The sequence below is a fragment of the Eretmochelys imbricata genome, chromosome 4, assembly GCF_965152235.1.
Source record: "Eretmochelys imbricata isolate rEreImb1 chromosome 4, rEreImb1.hap1, whole genome shotgun sequence".
In the NCBI taxonomy this organism is placed as follows: Eukaryota; Metazoa; Chordata; order Testudines; family Cheloniidae; genus Eretmochelys; species Eretmochelys imbricata.
Genome location: NC_135575.1, coordinates 50,176,070 through 50,195,133, shown reverse-complemented (window position 1 = coordinate 50,195,133; position 19,064 = coordinate 50,176,070). Strand labels below are relative to the sequence as shown.

The 19,064-nt window shown below is 40.8% G+C and overlaps 1 protein-coding gene across 1 annotated transcript; it reads right to left on the bottom strand.

The window, feature by feature from the left end:
* Positions 1-1,764: 1,764 nt before the first annotated feature.
* Positions 1,765-18,611, bottom strand: PCDH10 (protocadherin 10). Its single transcript, XM_077814773.1, has 5 exons — positions 16,011-18,611; positions 14,158-14,216; positions 13,441-13,547; positions 4,263-4,568; positions 1,765-1,778 (listed from the first exon to the last, which is right to left on the bottom strand). The coding sequence occupies exons 1-5, from the start codon at positions 18,609-18,611 to the stop codon at positions 1,765-1,767; spliced, it is 3,087 nt and encodes a 1,028-aa protein (XP_077670899.1).
* Positions 18,612-19,064: the final 453 nt, after the last annotated feature.

Here is a 19,064-nt window from a genome sequence, read left to right as displayed (position 1 = left end):
TTTGTTTTTCAGTTGGAGTGACCAGAAATGAACACAGCAATAAGGTGAGAGGGTATGATGAATTTACATAATGGCATTATAATATTTTCAGTATATTTTCTATTCCATTGTACAACATAGCATTTTCTTTACTGTTGTAACTACCAGTGCACATGAACCAGATGCTTTTCATTACATTGTCCTCAGTGATATTAAAGTATTTTTTTTCCCCAGTGGTAACAGTTAATTTATAATCTATAAAGGTACAAGAATAGTTCAAATGACTCCTTTCATTATGTATGTTCCCATTCACCTAGTTTTGCTAAGTCCCTCTGAAGTTCCTCATAGTCTACTATAGCACTGGTTCTCAACCTTTGCAGACTACTTTACCCCTTTCAGGAGTCTGATTTGTCTTGCGTACCCCAAGTTTCACCTCACTTAAAAGTTACTTGCTTACAAAATCAGACATAAAAATACAAAAAAGTGTAAGAGCACAGAATTAGTGACAAATTACTTACTTTCTCATTTTTACTATATAATTATAAAATAAACCAAATGGTATACAAATATTGTACTTACATTTCAGCTTATAGTATGTAGAGCAGTATAAACAAGTCATTGTCTGTATGGAATTTTAGTTTGTACTGACTTTGCTAGTGGTTTTGATGTAGCCTGTTGTAAAACTAGGCAAATATGTAGATGAATTGATGTATCCCCTGGAAGACCTCAGCATATCCCCAGGGGTACATGTACTCCTGGTTGAGAAACACTGTACTATAGTATTGACTAACCAAAATAATTTACTGTCTTCTGCAAATTTTACCCCCTCACTTTTCATCCCTTTTAAATATATTAAGCAGTATGGGCCCTTGTGGAACCCCATTGTTAACCTTCTGCTGGTGCTGAAAACAATCCATTTATTCCTAATAATTTTCTGTCTCTTATACAGTTTCAAATGTGTGATAATACTTTACTCTAACCCCGTGACTATGCTTAATCACTTTAATAGCCTCTTATAATTTGTCTGAACTTTCAAAAAGCTTTTGACAAAGTTCATCATATCAACCAATTCTTTTTTATTCACCATTGCTAAAATATCCTTAAAGAATTCTAATAGATTGAAGAGACAGGGTTTGCTTTTACAGAAGCCATTCTGGTTTGTTCCTAATATATTATATTCATAATTTTATATTGTTTTAAAACTCCATCTTTCATTACTACTTCAGCCATATACCTGGAACTAAACTGAGAAGGCATACTGGCCTGTAATTTTCAGGAGTATGCTTAGTGTCTTTTAAAAAAACCAGCACTTTTTATTAAGGCAAACTTACAATAAAACATTAGCATACTACATTGTATATTACTTATTCAGGATGAGGTCAGTAGTCAAAGAACTTGGCTAAATATTCTGGCTTGCTGGCTGGGGACCCCTCCTCCAATGAAAAGTACTACATTTTCCACCTATGAGACACCCCTCACAGTAGCTGATTTTTGTTACAAATTCTGCCATTTCATTCTAAACTTCCTTCAGAACTCTTGATGAATACCATCCGGTGCTAGTGACTTGTTTGTCTTTAATGTATCCATTTATTCAAGCCCCTCATCTTTTCACACCTCAGTTTCATTTTCCTCACCTTTACTTGAAAAAAAATTGGCCTGGGGTAGGTAGCTTCCCTAACATTATCTTTGTAAAGACTAATGAAAATATACTGTTTAGCTTCTCTGTGATATCTTTACCCTCAATATTTGCAGATCAACAAACCTACCTGTTCTCTCACAGGCTTCCTACCTCTGACATACTAAAAAAAAAAAAAAAAAAAAAAAAAAAAGTGTATTAGTTTTCATGTCTTTGGCTATTTGTTCTAAAAAGACCTTCTTATCTCTCCTAATTTCAGTCTTACAATTTATCTGTTTTAATTTAGGATTCTTTCTACTGGGTTTACTTAAGCTAAGTATTTTTTTAATTGTTACCTATTTATCTCAAGTAACCCTCTTCTATTTGCAATTTAACCATAAGTTTTCTTTTTTCTTACCTTCCTGCTTTCTTTTCATTTAGGGTTTTGCATATGTCCTATGATTCTGGTATGGTGTGCTTAAATAGCAACCACGCTGAGTCTTGAGGATTTTATTTTCCTCACTTGCGGATGTCAGACTAGCTTCTTTAAAAAAAAAATCACCCTTTCTAAAATTTATTATCACCATTCCATTTTTAGGTGCAATTCCTCCCTTAAATATAAACTTAATTATATTGTGGTCACTATTAATTAGTGCCTCAACTATAATTATTTCCTGAACTGGACAATGCATCTCCTGTGCATTCCTTAAAACTAAATTGAAAATAGCCTCTCCTCTTTTCTTGTTCAATGAATAAATTGTTCATTGTGAATTATCTGCTCAGCTCTACAGAGTAATAGGTTCACTTTCTTTTTTTTGTTCTTTTATTATTTGCTATATATTTTAAATTCTAAAATTGTACCAATGCAAACATTAAATATGGGAAAATAGAAGACAGAAATATTAATTTAGATTCTGTTGAAGGTTTGTATTGGAAGTCCAGTGAAATTCAAAGTCCAGATTTAATTTTGCTGAATCCAATTCACAACATATCGCTCACTCTTTCCAATGTTACCTCAACTATTTACTTTCCTCACAAACTATGGCATGAGAATATAAATGTATAAACTATGGGACAATTTGCTTACAGATTGACAAACTGAATAGTTTATATTAACTGTACACAAATTTAAAAATTAAACTAACGGGAAAAGGCACATTTACTTTAAAATAATCAACCTCCAAACTGTAGAACAATTAAACAGAAGCATCAGTTTGGCATTGTTATGGATAATCCTCACTAAAACAAATGTATCTAAACTGAACAAAAACAGAGACATTCTCATAATGCGGTTGGAAGTGCTATAAAATCCAAACATTTTAGCTGAAATTATGAAGATGAAATTAATAATGCATGGCTAGAATGTGCCCTATTACGAAAAGACACTTTTGGAAGCCTGGATGGTTATGGGGATTGGTAATGAAAAACATAATTGTTCACTACAAGGTCAACAGTTCACATCTGACCTTTGTCAGAAGAGTATAGGAGACATTGCTAGCTGATGGCTGGGTGGTTTTTTTTGGCCTATGTGAAATGAGATGCTTGCCTCAGGCAAGTTCCTTTTGTGAGTGTGCACATCACAAAATCAATAATTTTCGAACCTTTTTCGTAGTTTCAACAGAAAATCCAAGGACTGAATGGGTAAGAAGACTGAACTACCATCACACTTTGAAAGGTACCCTCATGCTACCAGGACAGAGCTGAGGGAGATCAAAGAAACAAGCACCATTGCTGTCCATGCTGAACCTTTCTGGAGACAGACTTCAGTTTCCAGAGCTCTCGGTGCAGCACTTTTGACAATTACTGAATTCATCTGAAATTTAAAAATTAAATAAAAAGCCAACTCCAGAGAAACATTCCTCACCTCACCTACTGTCCTAAGGGACAGCTGTTGCTCTAAGAAGGATCACTGGTATAACACTGCTCTCCTTAGCTCCAGTCACACGGACTAAATGAGCATCATAAACTCTTCAAGTCAAGGGAGATCTTGTAATGGCTTAATAAAGTACAATGGGCTAGTAAATATAGTGGTAAAACATCTTAGACCAAAGTACAATTTTAGTACACCTTTTAGCTCAGAATCCAAAACGCATAATTAACTATCTTTCCTATGTCCACACACTGTCTTCTGTGTCACCCAACCACAATGATGACTATAAAAGAGGTAAGAATTCAGAACAAGATAGAAAGCTTTGAGCAGAATATGCAAGTTTATATCTTGTAGGATGACCAAGAAAGTAAAAGATAGTGAGAACAGTGTGGAAAAAAAAAAAGAAAGAAAAGACTCATCTGCTGTCTTCCAAACCCTGCCTCATGTTAGCAATGTAGGTATGATACCAGCACTGCTTGATGAAGTGATAATGTTCAGTATCAATAAGAAAGTGAGGCACCTGGAGCAGTTAAAATGTAAAGAAAAAATTAGCTTGCCATCACCTTATACTGCTTTTGCTGCTAACAACAGTGACCTACTATCATGACACAACGTCTTTTCTTTTTTAAGTGCATTCAACAATGTCCTTTTCAGTTGTATCTGAATCCAAGAGCAGTATTTTTTTTTTCTCATTGCCTCCAATACTCTGACTGTATTATTCGTAGTAAGGATAGCAGAGAGCCAAGTTTTATTCCCTCAAAGGGAACATTTTGACGCAGCCTTTTGAATAGTACTTACTCAAATACGGTGGTTTGTAAGGCGCTCGTGTATTAGTCAGCAGTCCATCCAACTCCTTCCTCTCCAGAGTACTGTGAAGGGCCTTCTCCTTGCCGAAGGTGGAAAAGGACCTCTCTGTCCCAGGCTGAGCTTCTGGTGTTTCAAACACTTCAGTGTCCGGAACAGAGTCCATACCGGGCACATGCAGATTGCTGCGATAATCTGCAGCCTGGCGTCCATCGGATGGGACAAAGGAGGGCATCCAGCACCGATCCGAGTGGCCCAACGCTTTACATTCCTCTGTGCAATTGGAGAAGAGATCCATGCCTGCAAGCAGGAAAGAGAAAGAAACTGTAGATATAAGCTTCAGCATCATGACAAGCTGCTGATAGATGAGAAAGAACATGGTGGGTGAAAAGAGAGATAGGAAGAGAAATCTTACTAGTACGCTTTCCACTGCCTTCATTCCACCAATAAAAGATCTGATCATTTTGGTCTTCACCAGTCAATGCCACCATTTACAAAGAGAGGAACTGCCAGAATGTCAGAGTGTGCAAAACAATCATGAGAAGAAGTGTGATGATGATTCACTTCTCAGAATCTCTTGTGAACCTTACTTCCTAGAACCCATTCAGGTACAAGACTAACTCAATTTACAGGCGATGGCAGCAGATCATCGCTTGTTAATACTTAATAAGGTACAAATGGGAAAAAAATGATGAACATGGATCTTACAAAAAGAATGAAATTTCAGTAATAAGAAATCTGAGAATTCACTTTTGAAAACTAAATACTTATGACTCCTGTAAAGCAACTGTTTGTGTGTATATGAATGTATATAGACAGAGACTATGAATTACTAAAAGCAGTTCTGACAAAATAGGTGAATGTGCGAGAAAAATGATTTACTAAGACCATCCTTTTAATTAATTCTTCAGAGTTAGTTATCATTGCCACCACAGTGGTTCTTACCATCACCAAGCCACTCTAGTGACTGGAGAGAGTCCCATAGTAAATTACTGTAATTAGTGGCACGAAGGTAGCTGTAGTCCGATGTGACATGGCTGCAGATACTATTGACAAATGTGTTAATGCTTACTATATCAGCAAACACTTGTCTCCACCAACTGAAAACTGTTCGCTTACAAATCCTTTAAAGGTATTAAGATTTCAGTGGCAAGCAATACTTCCACTGATTACCTTCAGACTGGTATTTCAACTGAATATTTCCTGACTTTGATTCCTTAAATTGTTGGCTTAAATTTCTTAAGGGAGTAATGTCTTAAGTCTTTGGAGTAAAATGGAATAAATTCTGTTCTCTCAGATTGATATTCAACAGCATACAGAAAGAGCACAATCATAGAGAGGTATTTTTTCCCTTTATTTGTAGAGTAAACTGAATGTTTTAGAATATGTATGTGTCAAAAATGAACAAGATCAGTTATAAATATTGTATTTACAACCAGTGCATTAGAATTACAAAAAAGTGTCATAACTCACTGAAAGAGAACTAGGAAAAAATCTGAACACCTACAACAAGATTCATGTATTGTAGCTTATTCACCAGTCTACACCATAAAGAACTTGATTAGCTTGAACTTCTGGGTGAGGATTAGTATTTAAAATTCTGCCACAATTCTGCATTGCAATTTGATTAATATTAGTAATAGTTATGTGTTATCTCTCACTATGGAAAACAATGTTCCAGCAAATAAGAATCCCCTTTGAGTTATCAACAAGTGCTTGAGAACTGAGGGCAATCATTTAGATAAATGATAAAAAGAAGAAGCAAGCTTTTATCACAGATTAATCTCACCTTATAATGACTTTTTTATTTTAAATTAAGCTATCTTTGTTACTAAGTCCAGCTTCGATTATACACTTCCATTGATAATTGATACGCAGAAGTCTGGAAATAAATTACTGATCAGTGAGCTGTTGATGAATGCAAACGTGAACTGCAACTGGAATTAAGGAAACAGACAGGGAACAGCATGCAAGACATACAAATTGTTTATGAGGTAGCTGGCTAGTTTAGTTCTTGATATCATAATGGTAGCATCTATTACAAAAAAGGGATGATAAATAAAACAGAGAAAGAAAGGTTCACCCATGTACATTCTACAAAGAGGTGGCCACACACCATCAATACTAACACTAGTATTAGAACAATTCCAATATTTTTTTTTTGCAGAGTAAGGCATTCTTTATATTTTAAGGATTTTTGCAAATGAGTAGGTAGATGCAACACTTAATTCAAACTGATATACTCAGTTTTCAGATTTCCTAATGTAAGTCAAATGTGAATAATATCCATATATTTTGTAGGAAAATTATTACAAATTTCATTTCACTAATATTACCTCAGTGACCAAATTAATTCAATGTCTTCTGAAACTGAATGGTGATGGGAAAGGGAAAGAAAAGCTTGAGGATAAGCACTGAACTGTTGTTTGTTTGTTTTGCCAGTGGGAAGAGACAGCTTTAGATATTTATTCAAGGGCAGACCTTTTTTTTCCCCCACTTCTCCCTGGGTTTATTTTTCTCCTGGAAAATTACCTGATATATTACCATTTTGGTTTTATATCAGCTCCTAAACCGGAAAATTCTGTCTATCCACCTATTACTTCTTAGTTTCCTTTGATTTCTGCTTGTCAACTGCAGTGCATTGAACAAACAGGTTTATGTAACAGCTTATTATAGGACCTGAAAACGATGTTATAGCCACTACAAATCAACATTTTAATAAATGAAGAAATGAAAACAGGGGGCTCTGAAATATATGTTGCATGTACCAAATCTGATTGATCTTGAAGGAAAGAGAAGGTACCAGAAGATGATTTAAGAATAAAGATCTAGCTACTAATATCCACGGCTGGAATAGACAGCCAGAATTCAAGTGCGTATATAGGTGGGTGACTGGGGAGCAAGTGTCCAGGGATGACTGCTCCCATTTCTCAGTGGCTACATTCCCCCAAACTTTAATGGGTGCAGAATCAGGACCTTAGATATTAATATATTTAGAGCACAGTAAATTCAAATTAGCATTCTAGTTTTGAAATTTCATGGGTACCTATACTCAATTTTATTAACTATGATATAATAGCTAAATATTCGTCCTTTTTAATTATGGTATAATGGGATGACATTCTCGCAAATTGTTTCTAACAGAAAGTATTCAATGCACAAACCAATAGAGAAAGGAAAATGATTGTCTATTTTTCCGTGTTGCAGGAAGGAGGCTATATCACAGAAAGCAAAATAAAGCATCCGGCACAGGACTCCTTCATAAACGAAACACAGTATTTGTGATTTATAACAAAAAAAAATGTTTAGGCAGTATAACACTTCCATTGCATCTCCTTCATATATCCTGCCAGATGTACAGTCTTTCTGGACTAAACTATCCATCATAATTGTAAATCCACAGTGAAGAAATATTTCATACTATAATTGAATTGAAAAATATAAAGTACCAGATAAACTGAGATTTTAAAGGTGAGAATAAATTCAATATCTGCATGAAAAGAATATAAATATCTGGCACAGAGTTCTCAAATAGCAATATATGATAAACACTGCAATTTAATATATGCATGAAAAAAGACCAGGAGATCATTCCTTACCCTGTAATCCAGTTATTGGATAGGTCACTGGACAGTGAACAATTTCACATGCCACATGGCCTGACATATTTAGGATGGCCAAGGGAGATAGGGGTTGAGGGTAGAGTTTTAATGCTAACTCTCATTCCTAAATTTGTTGGTTTGGACCAGATTCTCTAAAGTATCCCTTTTATCTCAATTTTAAAAAGACAAAACCAAAAATGTCTATGAATATGTATGTTAGTTGGCATGAAAGACTCTCTTTAGATCAAAGAGATATTTAGGCAATTTTTGAGATTCATTTTTTAAATAACTTATATTTTAAATGTAATTAAAGAAAAATGATCCACATGCCAAACCTTCAGAGTAATTAATAAATATATTCAAACATATTATTAATGCTAATTATGTAATAAAAATAGCAAATACTAATAAAGTGTTAACAAAGCAACTGTTCTTTTTTCAAAGGGTGTTATTTTCTACAGCATCATTTTTTATTGATAATGAAAGCATACTGGCAATTTCTTCTGTTATGAAGCTAGCCTTCACAAGGCAACTGATGTACTGCCCTGCATAAAACTGTCTCCATCCTCACAACAGCATGAATAAAGACCTAAACATCCCCAAGATAGATTCAGTTCTTCCAAATAATAACTTCAAAGTCTAATCTGGATCACTGAGGAGCAAACATCATTAAGAATGCAAGAATCCTGCTCCCCCCACCCCCCAAAATCGGCTAGAGTCAAAGCACTTTTCTAGACCACTTTATGTTCACCCTCATGGTTTTTTTGCCCAAATGATCTTCAGAACAGTATTTAACTGTTCTATTGGAAAGGAATAGTGATTTTTTTCTGTCCTTTCACCACTGGAATTTCTTCTCTTTATTTCTCAATCTGTTTTCCCCATACCAGTTACCATATGCTGCTGTTCCTGCATCCCACAGGATAGACACATTGGCTCGTGCTAAAGCTGTTGCACAAATCACTTGATATGAAGGTGTGGAATGGCACAACTGGCACCTTAAACTCTTAGAAACTCACCAGATGTCTTTGTAATGTCCCGTCTCTTACAGATATAGGCCTGGTCTACACTACAGAGTTAGGTCAACGGAAGGCAGCTTATGTCGATCTAAATCTGTTAGCGACTACACTAAAATGGAATTTCCACAAATATAACTTGCCCACTACACCGACTTAAGCATTTCATCTCCATGAGAGGCATCACGCTTAAGTTGATGTAGTTAGTTCAACACAGTGTCAGTGTAGATACTGTGTTGCTTATATTGACTATAGCTGCCTTTCAGAAACCATCATACAATGCCCCACGCTGGCAGTTAAATCAGTGCAAACATTCCTGGATGTAGAGGATGCACACCGCTGACACAAGAAGCATAGTGTGGACATGTAAAACTGAATCAATTACTGTGGTGGCTGTATGTCAATGTAACTTAAGTCGACTTAATTTTGTAGTGTACACTTGCCCATAGTGAGAGGAAGTCTAATTTTAGATCTTAGCCTTGCGGTCTCTGGTATTGCATGTTTGAACTGTTTACAGAATAGGAAGACATACTTGCTAATGGAACAATGTGGGTGTATCGTTATATCTACAACGTTTTATATACATCTCTACCTGCAAATATACCTGCCCAATTATGTTACAAAACTAATTCCATAAAATGTGTAATGTAAAACTAATGATATACAGAACTCATCAGATCCCAAGTGAAAATCTAGTGTTTACAAGCCATTACCATCAGATGGTTACTTGGTGACCAGCTATATGAAATGAACTGGCAGCATCAGTCCAAGTCCTTGTGGACAGGTGTCTACCTTATAAAACTTAAACACATATATATGCAGAGCAGTAACTGGCATCTATGCTGGCAATCCCAAAAGAGAGGCCAAGAATGTAATTAGGTGTGGAGAACAAATTAATTTCATTCTTAGAAGAGATTTCTTTAGAATATGATTGATGCACATTTAGGGGTTGATGTGGGAAGCTACAACGGTCACTGCTCTAGCTGTATCTGTTCTACAGATAAATAAGGACTTTTCTTTCCAAGACGCTAAGTCAGAGAGAAAGGATGGTCCAACAGTGAGGGCACTAGCCTGGGTCTCAGGAGAGCCTGTTCCTTGCTCTGCCACAAACTACCTGTATGATCTTGGGAAAGTCACTTATAGTAGGATTTTCAAAAGCATCTAGGCACCTAACTCCCACTGATTTCAATGGGAGTGCCTCAATTCTCCAACTTGAAGTGGGACTAATAGTAGTTCAATACCTCACAGGGGTCTTGGAAAGATAAATACATAGAAGATTGTGAGGTATTCAGATGCTACAGTACTGGGGGCCATATAAGTTCTAAGACAGACAGACAGAATCAAGCACCTTTCACATGCATTAAATTCAATCAATATTAAGAAAATATGAATTAAAAAAAATGAGCCAAATTCTTGGTTCAGTCACTGACGCTGCAGTTTACACCAACAGAGGATCTGGCCTATAATATTTCAAAGGATTGTAATAACTTAGTTCAATATACCTCCTAAGCAGTTGAGCATGGTGGCTCTATCACACAGTGAAAGACTCCCATTATGCATAAGTATCTGTGCCATGGTTCCCAATTATTAAACCACTACCTCTTCCACAGTCACTTTGACCAGGCACTGGACTACCACAGGACAAATGGTAACAGCAGGAGCAGTCACACAGTATGTAAAGTGAAGTGCAAAATGCTTTTCCAAGCAAAGCCACCTGCAGTGTGAAAATGACTAGGAGTATATTTAATTTTGCCGTAGGAACCATTTATCAAGTATTTCTGGACATGAATATGATGCTATTCTGTGGCAGGTACTATCTTGAGAAGACGAGAGACAGATGATAAAATGATGATGAGGAAGAAAAAAACAAAATATAAAGAAAGGCGAAAGAGAAGAAAGCAAAAGGAAACAAATATAGAGCTAGAGGAAGAAATAAAAGACAAATGCAAAGGAAGGATGATAGATAATAGCATATAAGCAGAAAGGCGGAAGAGAAGCATAAGGGGATAAGAGAGCACAGTTGGGCCGCACATATATAATTTTTCACTGAGATGATGTTGCTCACCATTATGTTTTTGTTTTTCCTAACCTTGCTGTGGAGCAATGTGTTTTCTCTGCTAATTTGGAAAGAATTGAAAATCGAAGAGCTACATTTAAAATTAATTGAGAAGCAATGTCCTCAGACATTGAAATTCAAACAAGATTTACTCTCATCCTTTCATATAATTCATTAAGAAGTACTGAAAGTGAATACAAGTTTTATACTGAACTCCTTCTCCGTATGTATCATCATCACTGGTGCCAATGTCTGTGTAATGACGGCAAGATTCAGCCCAGGATTTATATAAGACTTTACTACTATATGTATCAAATAGACCCAAAACACCCTGTAGAAATTTCCAGTATACCTTGTAAATACATATTTATTACCCGCTTTGTAAAAATCCTTATGCAAAATAATTACGCTAAATGCACTGTAGTAGTTTATCAAAATTGGATGTTGAATTTTGTATGTTTGTGTTTTCAGTTTGTGATATTAATTCTGATTAGACAGAAAGCTTATTGTCAAATTTCATTTGTTCATATCAAATCTCTGTTTTAATTGCATGAGCCCATAAATCATATTAAACCATTATTTTAAAACAAATTAAATGTCTTTAAAAGAGCAAAGCAGATTTTTTTTTCCTCATTGTAAAACAAAAACAACAAAAAGAATTGGCTCAGTCTGAAAACTGGTGCCAAGTTTGAGAATGGCTTCAATGTTCATGTCTGAATTATACTTTAAAAAGGAGAAAGGGGTGGGGGAAGCAGAAACATAACTATAGTAACAGAACTGGATGATTTCAAAATAAAATAGCTTTTGGCTGATGTGCAACTATGTGATTATATTGCCACCATCAGTCTTTCAAATCCAGCCCCTTATGCAGCTGTTTATTCTTTTCTCTCCTGTTTGGTTATTATGGTTCATTATGCTGAGGGACTAAACTGATTGAAATGTTCATTGAGACGAGTGCTGCAGTAAAACACTGTAAAAAAAAATAATGAAATGCAGCTAAGTTAAAAAAACAGAGGGAGGGGCAGGAGGAGTGGGAGCTTTTTATAACTCTCTAGCACTGATTGCTGCGCATCAGAAACTGTGTGAAAGAATGGGTGGGGGAAGGCTAAATGCACTGCTTTTTAAGACAACAATAAATCATACACCATATATAGGACAAAAATGAAAGGGGGCTCTGTGTTCAGATGTAAACTTCTGGCAAGACCTGGTTTGTTGTCAGGTTCCCAGACACAAAATAGACACTCTGTTCAACTAGTGGGAAGCCCGGCAAGGAGCGGGGAGCTCCGGAGACTCTTGGCTTTTCTCAAGTCTCATTAGGTCTGCATATTAATGACTTGCAGCAATATAAAGGGGCCCTTGAGTGTCCCGTTTTCCCCTGGTGCCTGGGTTTCCCATGGCAAAGGAGACAGTGGCAAGAGCATGAGAAGACACAGCATGTTAGCAGAGCAAGGGACTGTAGCAGCCACAGCTCCTGGGCAAGATAGGGAAACAACCATCATTTCTCTTTGATGCTTCTGGGAATGCTGGTCTGAGATCAGTGAGAAGGGGATAAGAGGAGGGAAGTGAAGGAGTTTGAAATCACCTTGCATAAAACACTTGCAGCAAATGCCTGGGCCTTTTACAGGTTGCAGAAGAAGGAGAAATAAGTTATAACTAATCTGAGGTTCCCACACCACTGGTCAATGTGCTCAACAGAATTATTAGCTGAAGTGTACTTTGTGTGTGTGTGTATGTTTTACAGCCAAATACACAGAGCCTATCTTTCAAAAAGAATTTACACTAATATGAGAGCATAGAGAGAGCAACATACATGCAGAAATAATTCCACTGTTTAAACACATCTATCTCCTCTAAATCATGATCTAACAGTATTTTTAAACATTTTTTTCTTTCATTAGGACTGAAGGGATGACCACTGTATACCTTTTACTCATTAACAAGGACATCATTATATTACATAGTCCCTTTATTTGAATTACAAAACAAGCCTCAGAAAGTCTGAAAGTATAACACATTACATATTCAAAGCACTCTATGTGTCTCCACCGATCCCAGCAAAAATCCTCACAATCTGGCAGTCATTCAATCAGAGAGTTCAGTCTTTCCCTTGGGAACTCCCACTATGCTTCACACTACCATGCCAGCTACAGTCACTAACCAAAGTTGCCCAATACTCTGAAATTCCTCAAATCAGCTGTTGAAAAATCTGAGGTCTGCTATAAAGATATACCAACAACTTTGCTTTAATGTGCAGGAAGAGCCAAGGATACAGAACAACTTGCAGAAAACAGCTATACTTCTCAAAAGCTAGTCAGGGTTGAGAAACAATCTCTTGACTATCTCAGTATACCATCAAGTTGACAGTAAATTCATCCATCCATACATTATATACATATGCTGTACCTATAAACACTCATGTTATATTATTTATAACCACATAATTGCCCTTTCTGGCTCTCTTATTAAAAGATCAAATATTTAGATTCCCTTATCAGACTTACCAGAGGATTGACCTCGATTAGTGGCATCATGATCACTGTCTCCTTGCTCGCTGTCTCCATGACCACTGTCCTTAGAGCTTACTATGTCTGCTTCCTGGAATGCAGAACTAGAAACATCAAAAATCTTATGAGAATAAACATGAAGAGGGACTCATAAAACATTCTTCTGCCATCACATGGCCACACATGGTGCTGCATTCATCCAGGCCTCCTCTCTGCAACACTATTTCTGCAGAACCAGTCTGTCCATCATACACAAAACTTGTATATTCAGGCATTATTAATCCAACCGAAATAGACAGTAGCCATTATTACACTGCCTGTGTTACATGTAGTTGTTGTAAATAATTTGGTACCATTTGCTTAAGCTGGAAGTCTAAATTAACACTCAGATAAATCAATATTGTCTGTCAGAATGTACGGAGGGACTCATAAGTATTTAAAGCACATTTTTGACGAGTACAGAATTAGAATTTGCTCTCTTTTCAGATGGCTTAAAACAGATTCACAACTGCCATAATTCAGAGATGTTTATGTGGCAATGCTTATTTTATTTAATGGTATCTCTACATAAATTCATAATTTTAAATACATATTGGTTGTTTAGCTATTATTTTACATCTGAAGTAAACACATTTCTACATCCCCACTCACACATGCTAAAATACGTCTTGGATATATTCCTACATTAAGAAAACAAGAACAAGGAGCTCATACCTGTTTACCCGTCGGGGTCTATCAACTAGATAACTGAGCTCTGCACGCTGATGTTTTGTCTAGAAAAAAATAATTGGAACTTATTTGAACTCAATATTTTTACAACCAACGACATCAGAAGGCACACACATACAGCCAGGAACACTCATCACAAAGGTACAGCTATAGGTAGGCCATAAATAATTCTTTCCTTACATTTAAGGGGCCAAACCCTGGTGGCCTTACTCATGCAAGTGGGACTACAGATCAATAAATAAGGGGTTTCCTCAGTTATTTAAGGCCAACTCCTGATCCCCTTAATCATGCTGAATAGTATCTTACACCACAAGTGTAAGTTAATTACACTGAAATCAATGGGGCTACCTGTGGTGTAAAACACCACTCACTGTGAGCCGGGGGGGGTCTTAATCTGCCCCACTGTGTTTTTTAAATATCCTATATGAGAAAAAGGGAGAGTAATAATCAGACAGATTGAGTCCTGAAAAGAAAATATGGGATATCCTGTTGCCCTCAAAAAGTACCAGAAGCCACATCTCTTTATAAACATCTGATGTAGGGTCTACACTAAAGGCTAATATTTAAAATATTTCAGAAAGATTTTAAAACAATTTTAAACAAAATATAACAATATCTTAACTGGCCTTGAAGTATTCAGCAAATCAGTATTAAGGAACACTGCTTTTTCTTTCAGTGGTGCATCATCATAATGTACTGGTGCACACATTAGTTAAAAGACAACAGACAAAATGATTAATAGGAGAATGTTAAGTCTTGATATACGCTTCCACAGAAATCTTTACGCACTAGATAGTACAATATAGACCACATGTTTAATGGGTGAGAATGTTAAGCCTTGATGTATGCTTTCACGGAAATTCTTTTGTGATGTTTAATTTTCAAGTTCTCCTTCAGTATAGGAAAGAACTGTTAAGGCAGAGTAAAAAAAAAAGTCAATTAATGAACACTAATTTTCACATTAATTAAAGCTCCTGCCAAGTATAGAGATGTTCACAAACTCCAGAGGGGTTTCCCCCACAGCCTTAATTGTACATGCAAAGATTTGTAGAAACACATATAAATGCTTTACTTTTTTGCATTAGGAAAACTCTGAATTCATTGTGCAGGTAACTTCATTAATGCCAATTGCACTGATTTTGCAAGGAGCAATGCCTAGAAGATGGAAAGGTGGCTCATTTACAGCATACAGTTAAAATAAAATTAGAAACTAGTATATCCTCATGTTATTTTAATACAGAGACGCTAGCAAGCTTCACTCATATTCACGTGGTGTGGGAGTTTGGATGCAACAGTTTCTGAAATGCTGTCCAGTGCAGAACTAATGCTTCAAATGAAAAGAAGCAACCGACTCACTTTAAGGTAGATCACAGCTGAAACTATTATGCAGTGTCAGGCTCTCTTGTTGACAGGTGATGAAAACCATGCAAGTATTTATGATCAAAGAAGCATGAGGATAAGAGGCTATTATGAAGGAGGGGCAAAGAAAAACGACATTCTTCAAAGGGAAACGAAGGGAAGCAGCTTCAAGAGACTAATTGAAAGCAAAGATGGGGTTGGGAAAAGACTGCAGTGCAGCTTGACAGTGACACTGACAAGACAAGAGAGAATCCAGAGTGGTTGAGACCTGCAAGACCTAGGGAGAGTGAGAATCAGGGGCATCAGAGTACATAAGAAAACAAAAGCAAGCTCATTTTTCATTGTCAAAACCGTAAAAATAATAGCAAACAAGCAAAGCAGCACAGGGACGCATGCACCTGTAACGAACGTGCACAGCTGAGCGAAGCTTGCTAGATACGAAGGGGTTGGAGAGTGTTACAAATCCCTTTGAACCTTACCTCGTTGGACAATATGCTGCCATTGGAGATGATGTCTGGCTGCTGGTCCGTGTAACCTGTCACTATGGCCCCGCAGGGGTTGTGCTCAGTGTCAGTGCTCCGGGATGGGCTGCAGGGCTTGAGGAACATCAGGTCGGTCTTGGCTGACTCCGGAGTGAGGCAGACCTGGTAGCAGTAGTTCTGGTTGTGATGGTGGGATCCGAAGCTGCCCGATTCCTCCACCGGGACCTGGGCCGGGTTACTGGGTACGTTGGAGCTCTGCACCAGCATGATGTCCGACTTGCTCAGCTTCTTCTTGCGGGCCCGGGCTTGGCGGCTGCAGCAGGGGCAGCAGCAGCAGCAGCCCAGGCAGCAGTCGCTGGCCAGGCAGGTGTAGATGTTGAGCTTCTTCTCCTTCTGGCAGCGCACGGCCAGCACGATCATGGCCAGCAGGAAAATGAACGACACCGAGCCCAGGGCGATGATCAGGATGAGGGTCAGGTCCAGCGAGGTCTCGCCCCCGGAGCGGCTGGGGCGATGCTCCCCTCCCGCCCCGCCCGCGCCGCCGCCCCCCGCGCCCAGGCCGCCGCCTCCCCCGCCTCCCTGGCGCTCCACCGCGCTGTCCACCAGCACCACCTGGATGGCGGCGGTGGAGGAGAGCGGCGGCTGCCCGTGGTCGCGCACCTCGATCACCAGCTCGAAGGGCCGCTGGGGGTCGCGCTTGGCCGGCACCTTGCGCGCGGTGCGCAGCTCCCCGGTGCGCCAGTCCATGCGGAAGAGGCTGGCCTCGTTGCCCCGCGCGATGCTGTAGGTGAGGCGGGCGTTCTCCCCGTCGTCCGCGTCCACCGCCGCCACCCGGCTCACCAGGTAGCCGGGCTCGGCGCTGCGCGGCAGCACCTCCCGGGCCGGGGTGCCGTTGCGGCCGGGCAGGGGGCTGACGATGGCGGGCGCGTTGTCGTTCTGGTCCACCACGATGATGCTGACGGTGGCGTTGCCGGCCAGGGGCTGGGGCTCCTCGCCGGCGTCGCGGGCCTCCACCTGGAAGCTGAACTCCTTGAGCTGCTCGTAGTCGAAGGAGCGCAGGGCGTAGAGGAAGCCGTTCTCGGCGTTGATGGAGACGTAGGTGAAGACGGACATGCCCTGGATCTGGCTCTCCAGGATGGAGTAGGCGAGCTGGGCGTTGGCGCCCTGGTCCCGGTCGGTGGCGCTCACGGCGTAGATGTAGGCGCCCGGCACGTTGTTCTCGCTCACATAGACCTGGTAGAGGGGCTGGCTGAAGCGCGGCGCGTTGTCGTTCACGTCGCTCACCCGCACCTGGATGGACTTGCTGGTGCTCAGCGCCGGCTCGCCCAGGTCCCGCGCCACCACCGTCAGGGTGTAGGCGTCGCCGCCCGGCTGCTCGCGGTCCAGCGGCCCCTCGGTGACGATGGTGTAGTAGTTCTTGAAGGAGCTCTTGAGGCGGAAGGGCGCGTCGCCCTGCAGCAGCTCGCACTGCACCTGCCCGTTCTCCTCCGAGTCCCGGTCCGAGACGCTGAACAGGGCCACCACCGTGCCCGGCGCGGCCGCCTCGCTCACCGCCTCCTTGACGGTGGAGAAGCTGATCTCGGGCGGGTTGTCGTTGGCGTCCAGCACCCGCACCAGCACCTTGCAGTGGGCGGGCACGGCGTTGGGGCCCAGGTCCTTGGCTTGCACGTACACCTGGTACACGCTGCTCTCCTCGTAGTCCAGCTCGCCGCTCACCTCCAGCCGGCCCGTGCGCGGCGAGATGCCGAAGAGCTCCCGGGCCCGCGCCGAGATGTGGCTGCTGAAGGAGTAGATGACCTCGCCGTTCTGGCCCTCGTCCGGGTCGCTGGCGTTGAGTTGCAGCACCAGGGTGCCCGGCGGCGAGTTCTCCGGCAGGGACACGGTGTAGACGGGCTGCTCGAAGGCGGGCACGTTGTCATTGGAGTCCAGCACCCTGATGGTGAGCAGGGCGGTGCCGGTGCGCTGCTGGGGTTGGCCCCCGTCCACCGCGGTCAGCACGTAGCGGTGCACCGCCTGCTGCTCGCGGTCCAGGGGCTTGTCCAGCACCAGCTCGGCGAAGCGGTTGCCGTCGCCCTGGGTCTGCACGTCCAGCGAGAAGTAGCTGTTGGGGGTGATCTCGTAGGTGCGCAGCGAGTTGGTGCCCACGTCCGGGTCGAAGGCGCTCTCCAGTGGGAAGCGGGTGCCCGGCGTGGCGCTCTCGGAGATCTCCACGGTCAGGTCGGGCTCCGGGAAGGAAGGCGGATTGTCGTTGATGTCCAGCACCTCGATCTCCACCCGGAACAGCTCCAAGGGGTTCTCCAGAAAGACCTCCAGGTGCAGCTGGCAGGAGGGGGGGTTCTGCTTGCAGATCTGCTCCCGGTCGATCTTCTCGTTCACGTACAGCACCCCGGTCTCCAGGTTGAGCTCCAGGTAAGGGCTCCGGGAGTTGGGCACCGTCTGGAAGCGGCGAGCCGAAAGTTTTGTAATGTCCAAGCCCAGGTCCTCGGCGATATTCCCCACGAACGTGCCATGCTCCTGCTCCTCTTGCACCGTGTAGTGAAGCTGAGAAAGGGCTCCCTCCACCATCCAGAGCAAGGCAAGGAGGAATAGCACAATCATCTCCAAAAGGGGAAAGAGATCCCCTCCAACACCACTTCCTCCTTCAGAAACCACCACCTCCCCCTCTCAAAATACTGCGGGCAGTGTGCGTGCGTGGAGGGAGGGGGATCTGAGTGGGATTTCGATCTAGGGGTTTTATTATTATTATTCCTTCTGCTTCATATTAGGAGTTTTTCTTCCCCATTTCCCTCTTTTTTATGATTATTTCACACGCTGAGCAAACGAAGAAGATAGGCGTTCCCACCTCATCTGTGATCTTCAATATAAATGGCCAACTAATAATACCTAGAGCTGTATGGAGATAGATAGATAAATAGATAGATATACACACAGTATACACAGTAGCCCGCTCTTATTTATTCCGAGAGTCCTGGCACTGCACCGCTGCAGCGGCAGTGGAGGCAGCGGCAGCAGCAAATCCCAAGGAGGAAATTTTTATATTTCAAGATTGTC

Bases quoted from the DNA above. Each gene is read 5' to 3' on its own strand.
- PCDH10 (XM_077814773.1), bottom strand. From the start codon at position 18,611: ATGATTGTGCTATTCCTCCTTGCCTTGCTCTGGATGGTGGAGGGAGCC. The intron at 14,217-16,010 runs GTAAGGTTCAAA...ATTTTTTTCTAG, and splicing joins GCAGCATATTGTCCAACGAG to ACAAAACATCAGCGTGCAGA. The intron at 4,569-13,440 runs GTAAGTCTGATA...TCCTGCTTGCAG, and splicing joins TAATCGAGGTCAATCCTCTG to GCATGGATCTCTTCTCCAAT.